This window comes from Gekko japonicus, unplaced genomic scaffold (genome assembly GCF_001447785.1).
Source record: "Gekko japonicus isolate JY-2015 unplaced genomic scaffold, Gekko_japonicus_V1.1 scaffold201, whole genome shotgun sequence".
NCBI lineage: Eukaryota > Metazoa > Chordata > Lepidosauria > Squamata > Gekkonidae > Gekko > Gekko japonicus.
The window spans coordinates 1,285,244-1,291,905 of record NW_015162480.1 but is presented as its reverse complement, the minus strand read 5'-3'; the positions used below and the strand labels follow the sequence as shown (position 1 = coordinate 1,291,905).

Here is a 6,662-nt window from a genome sequence, read left to right as displayed (position 1 = left end):
ACTTAACCGTCTTGTCGGATTGCTTGTACATACCTGTATTCAGCACTTTCTTCTTCAATTGTCAACATCAAAAAGATACTGCTGTGGTAAGATGGAATGTTTTGAATCGGAGGGAATTGCAGAAGTTTCTTGGGTGCTGTTGAAAGGGTCATAAAACCAAAGGCAATTCCACCGTAAGTGCCAATAAAAAGCTTAGCTGTGAAACACACACAAGAAGTTAATGTGCTTTTGTACTTCCTCATAGCTACAGTTGACGCAATTGGGCAGGACACGCTCCCTGTCCCGGTCTGCTGTCTTATATTTCATCAGGCATTGCCTGTGTACTTTGTCTGCGCTTGAAGCCATAAAGTCTCCGGAATTCATCTCTATTTTGTTAGCTTCCTTTACAAAAAAAATTCAAATCCTTTGCTTATGCAGAATTGTGTATTACACATAGATTTCACTATAGTTGGCAGTGAACAGTCTTCTCTTGCCCAGACGTCTTGAGCTTCCTAAGGCATTGGCAGCTGCCATCTCTCCAAAGCCTTCAAGAGCGACTGGCCGTTCTTGTGAAGATCGGAGTGGTTTTTCTTCAGGCTGTACCTGTACAGCACAGGCTACTTGTTAGTATGCAAAGCCCCCCCCCATTTTTTTAGTCCAGCCTTTGGGAAAGCTATCAGTTGCTTGTTTGTGATGGCAGTGACTTTAGTTGCTGTATTTACAGTATTTATACCCTGCCTTTCTGACCCAAGATGGACTCCCGGGATGGGTTTCAACACACATTTCAGAGGTGGTATGAGGCTGCGGTCACACGCACTAAATAATCCACTTTCAGTCCACTTTCAATGCACTTTCCAACTGGATTTACACAGTAAAAATCCAGTTGGAAAGTGGATTGAAAGTGGGTTGTTTAGTGTGTGGATTGAAAGTGGATTATTTAGTATATCTATGGAAATGCCACGCTGCACTTTTACTATCTAGTAAGCTTCCAGAGAAAACACATCATTGTAGATCAAAATGGAATGGTATTCTTGGCCTTTAGTTTAATGGCTGGTCTGCAGCATCCTTTTTCTGTATTGCAGTAAGGGAGACCTGGGCCAAGTTCTCTCTCCCAGCCGAGTCTTCCTCACAGGGTGGTTGAGGATAAAATTAGGAAGAACCCAAGCATGCTGTCCTAGGATACCTGGGGGGGGGGGATTATTTATCTGTTTATTTCACTGTATTTATAAACTGCTCTCCCGGAACTGGCTCAGAGCGGGTCACATCAGTTTATAAAACATACAGCATTATGTGGCTCTAGTAGGCTTTCTAGATAACCTTAAGCTCCTTGAATACAGATATTTATTTGCTGTGAAATTCAGCATTTCTGGTCTGTCTTAATTCTGAACTCTTTCTCCCTAACAGGCTGGCGGAAGCTATGATGCAGAAATTGGTCCTCTTAGCTTCCTTTCCGTTTGGGATTGGTCTATGCAGTTTGAACCTGAAGCCCTGGCTTTGCTTAATAACCCCCTTTATGCAGAAAAACCAAAATTAGATAAAAATCAGAGGAAAACCACAAGGTTCAAGGTAAGGCGTTCTCTTCTTCTAAACTGTTGTTCCTAGATGTTGATCAGAGACTTCTGTCAAAGTAGCTGACAAATGCCATTGTCCCGCCCAGTTAAATGTGTAAGCTTAAATTAGACTGAAATGCTTGGTGTGCTGAGATTGAGCAAGATTAAAATTAACAATATTTCTGAATATTTCTGAATGTACATTTAAAGAACAAACCCAGCCTTGTGTATTCCTGTTGACTCCTGCACAGAAGGCTGGTGTAGCAGAACTGAACCCTTTGTTATACCTGTTAGGCCTTATTCAGGCAAGTAATGATGAATGTAGTATTTCGTGTTGGACTAGGACCTCCACTAGGTATCCTTTGGCCAGTCACACAGTGTCAGCTTAAACTTTCTCATAGGTGTGTTGAAGATAAAATTGAGAGGGAAGAAAACCACAGATACTGCCTTGAGTTACTTAAAAGAAGCATGGAACAGAATGAAAGAACAAAACTCTGTGAAACTGAATGTGTTCCACATCACTTGCACAGGGCGGATATTACATTTGAATGCTTGCTACCCTAAGACGATTAGATGTATCCAGTTAGTTTGCTGTGTAAAACAGATACTGATGTTTAAGTTGTGAACTTGCATGCTGTTTTAATCTCTTGGGGTAATTTTAAGTAACAACCACCATAAATGTGTTGGGACTATGTGTATGTGTGTGCATGCAAACAATTTCCATATAAACTGGCACTTGTAGTTGGTTGTGCTGTTAACTGGTAGAACTTGCTGTAAAAAACAGCTTGTTACCGTGATAAGTTTACCAGTTGACGGAAAATGTGCTTTCTGCAAGACATGGAATAGATAGTTCTTAACCTGGTTTACCAGTACGCCAACAAAAATACCTGAATAATAAGCATCTGCATTGTCATTGAATGCTCTAGTTGATTGCACAAGTAATTACCAAATCCAGTCCAGGAAGTTTATTTGAAATGGCAAGTAAGTTTCTCTATTTGATCTGGGGGAGGGATGTTGTCTTCTTGACACTTCATAGTCTTGTTGGGCAAAGAATTCATTCTAATGCAGATTGACCTGATGAAAAGTAGCATTAACAAAAGTACACACACTACACTACTAAAGAGTAGATAGTCAAGTAGTGAAGTACATTGCATATAAGGTGGCTAGTCTTCCCACTTTATTGGGATAAGCAGCTTCATCTTAAATGTATTTATTAAACTAGATTTACTAGGCCGCCCTTCCCTGGAAATAGGCTCAGGGTGGCTTACAACAAAATAATATGCAAATCTCAATTTAAAACTAAGTTAAAATAATCCAATAATTACCAATAAATAGAAAGACCATACATACAGTATATAAGATAACAGAAGGAAGTCACACTCCCCAGCCTCCAGGTTGGTTTTTTTTTTTTACAAGGGATGGTGAATTATATAAGAGTGCCAAAGACACCCCATCACTGTCCTCAGCCGAAAACCCAGCGGAACATCTCTACCTTGCATGCCCTGCGGAAAGGTAACAACTCCCTCAGGGCATAGATGTCTTCCGGCAGAGTGGTCCACCAGGTGGGAGCCAGGACTGAGAAAGCCCTGGTCCTAGTCGAGGACAGCTGGACTTCTCTTGGGCTGGGGACTACGAGAAAGTTCTTATTTCCTGAGGTAGTGCTCTTCCAGAGGCATACTGGGAGAGGCAGTCTTGAAGATATCTAGGTCCCCCACTGCTAAGGGCCTTAAAGGTCAAAACCAGAACCTTGAACCTGATCCGGTGCTGCACTAGAAACCAATGCAACTGGCGCAACACTGGTTGAATGTGTGCTGTCCGAGGGGTACCAGTAAGGACCCGCACGGCTGCATTTTGGACCAGTTGGAGCTTTCAGGTCAGGCACGAGGGCAGGCCTACGTAGAGCGAATTACAGTAGTCCAACCTGTTTAGTGTCTTGGTGAAGAGTCTCCTGGTATGGTTTCACTGTTTGGACCTCTCATAGGTAAGACATTCTAGAACTGTGTGAAGTCAATTGCAGCTTGTCTTAAACCACTCCCCTCTTCTTTTTTTTTAAGCATCAACGGCAGCTTTCTTTGCCCCTGACGCAAAGCAAACCTCCTCCCAAAAGAGGTTTTTTTAAGGAAGAAACTGATCAATTAATTAAAAACATTCTGGGCAAAAGAATCAGCAGGCTGATAACGTCTTCTGACGAACTTCAAAGTACCTCTAGAGAGTTCTATGACAACTGGCACTATAAACCTGTCGACTTGCATGGGATCCTCCTGCCCCGCCTCGAAGGGCCAGGAATCAGAGTGTGGGCACAGAGATATTTACGCTGGATCCCTGAAGCTCAGCTTCCTGGTGGTGGCACAGTTGCCACTGCAACTATAATCTTGGACACGATGGAAGACGTACAGAGCTTGCAGAAGAAGGTGGATGAAAAACACAGTGAGGCTGTGTCTTCAGAAATGGAAACTTCTGCCTTAACCAGAAATCCTGCTCGCTTGTCATCTTTATTTCCATTTGCTCTGCTTCAAAGACATTCCTTCAAGCCAGTCCTGCCTACTAGTATTTGGAAGGACTTGGGAAGTGAGGAAGACTTGGCCAGGAGAGATGATGACTTTGTTGAAATAGGTGATGATTGACATGAAGCTAGTTGATGTCTGACATGAAGCTAGTTTAGTTTTTTTTTTAATTGCCCAAATAAACATACTGACACTTTTCAGTCTACCAGCCTGTTAAAACAATTGGTTTTTAGTGGTGGGCTTTCCCTCCTGGCTAAAGCTGCCTTGTGAATTTTTAGCGCTGGAGTATTTTCTTTTAGAAACCCCAATATTTTTCCAGATCAGTTTAGATCGAGCATAGTTGAATCAAAGTTCCTTGTAGTAGGAATGGGAGGCGCATAGTTGTATTCAGAAGGTGGGTTTTAGTTGCTCCGTAACTGCAGAAAGACTTCTCAGACTTCTGAAGGACCTTCTGTGCAGAAAGTGGCAGAAAACACTCACAAAAATTGGGACCTGGGCTAGTATTAGTCTTCATCTTAAATTGCATGGAAGACTGGTAATATTGCTTGCATATCTTTAGTTTCCTTTTTTAAAAATTCTGCTACTTATTTCGACGTCATCACCCCTTTAATATCAGCTGCCAAACCATTAGTCCTTTTCTTTCTTTGATTCATGCATCCTACCTCTGGTAGACATCTCATTCTGTGGAAATTGGCGCTCATAGAATGATAAGGAAGCAGTCAATCAGGGCTCTTTATGTAGCAGGAACTCCTTTGCACATTAGGCCACACACCCCTAATGTAGCCAATCCTCCAAGAGCTTACAGAGCTCTTCTTACAGGAGCTACTGTAAGCTACATTAAGGGTGTGTCGCTTAATATGCAAATGAATACCTGCTACTGTCTAGTAATTTGGTATTCAGAAACCTAAGTTCACAATCTCTTCTGTCCCTCACCAGTCTGTCATTACACTTCCTTCATATGTATTATCCTGCTGCCAGGTCACTCACTGCCAAACACAAAAAAGCGTAGAATGTGAAGATGCCAGAATCCTGATTCCAAACAGGGTGCTCACGCCGATCTTCCTTAGTAATGCTTTCAAGGTTCCTCATAGCTTGCACTGAGTCTCTTTGAAGGGGCAACTGGAGAGGTATACTGAGCATGAAACTGAATTTATTACCAAGTACTACTGTTATTATAAGCGTGGCATTATAGCCAACTATGAATGTAAAAAGGTTTGTGCATTGGAATTGGGCTGCTGGATGTTACAGCAAGTAAGTACCTCAGTCTTATAAAAGCCATATGAGAGATGCCTGTTTGAATCTCTTGTACTCAGCAACCTTTTCTTGCTTCTGTGAGAAATCAGATGGATGGTCTGAATGTAATTAAATCCGGAAATAGCCCACAAAGCCCAACTGTCTTGTACCACCTTTTCTTTTTCAAAGGCTACACTAGCATGTGACACCTTATTGTTCCCCCTTGATGTTCTAAGGGCAAGACTTGAGATCTGCCTCATATTGTATCCCTGTATTTGTTTTAATTTGAATTTATTGAGAGCAAAAAAACGTACACTCCTGGCACGAGATGGGTTTCTGAAAGAGTAGATAAGTTGGTGTTGCTGAATGCCAAATGGGAACCTCTCGCATCCGTGATGCCTTATGAATTGTAGTACTGTGGGCTTCCCGAGCTTTCAGTTTTGGAATGTTCAGTCCTCTTTGTATATTGGCTGCCTTAAAAGCTAGCATTGCACAATTTTCCTTGAAAGGTCTTCAATATTTTGCAATAGCGGCTGCTCTGTGGCTAACGTAGGCCATATATCTCCACCGATTATGGTTAATTTAAAAACACTAACTTTGGAAAATGTAGTTCTCTTAAATATGATTTTTTTTGACAGCCAAACAGTTGTAATATATTGACAATGTAAACATATTTATCAAAGCTGTCATATCTTGGGTTTATAGGAATCTTTCAAATGGCTATGTATATATGGAGGAATTTTTATAATGATTTATAAAATCACTTCACTTTAATGGGGAAGGGCACACAATTGATGAATGTCCAAATCACAATCACTGTAAGGTTGAAAATAGACTTACCAGTAGCTTACTGAAGTGATTCCCCCCCCCAAGGGATTGTATTCGTTCCTCCGATTTTTACACTGAATGCAAACTTGTAGCTTTAACAGTACTTTTTAAGGAGAACTCTAAAACTCTAATAACTCTAGGTTATTTAGGCAAATGAATTTGTTTAATAAAATGTACTTTTTACTGTTTAACATAGTTGTCCTTGTGTGAATCAATTTAAACGGTCTTCCTGTTACAGTAAGGTCATGGCTATCGTTGGTATGCCCGGTGAATCGAGTGGGTTTTCCAGCGGCTTATTATCTGGGTTATCTTTTTCTTCTGCTTCAGAGATTAGCAATCATTTATTAACGAGCCAAACTACATCACCATTCAGAGCAGACATCAACAAAGAGCCAGTATAAGACCCCATTGGCAGGCACCTATGAAAACACACAGTTTACTGATGGCTAAAGGCTGATAAATAATCCATGAAGTTTCTATAGCCCAAACACAGATAAGTGGCATACGCATCTCACAATAGGTAATAAATATGCACAGGGGCATTCTGCACACTTGTTAGTGCATGCAT

At 41.2% G+C, this 6,662-nt stretch overlaps 1 protein-coding gene across 1 annotated transcript in view; it reads left to right on the top strand.

The window, feature by feature from the left end:
• Positions 1 to 4,802, top strand: part of MTMR12 (myotubularin related protein 12) — a 43,580-nt gene extending 38,778 nt beyond the window's left edge. The window contains exons 15-17 of the mRNA XM_015405838.1: positions 6 to 86; positions 1,384 to 1,545; positions 3,584 to 4,802. Of these exons, the coding sequence (XP_015261324.1) occupies positions 6 to 86; positions 1,384 to 1,545; positions 3,584 to 4,153 (813 nt within the window). The 3' untranslated portion in view covers positions 4,154 to 4,802. The remainder of the gene's footprint in view (positions 1 to 5; positions 87 to 1,383; positions 1,546 to 3,583) is intronic.
• The last annotated feature ends 1,860 nt before the right edge of the window (positions 4,803 to 6,662 follow it).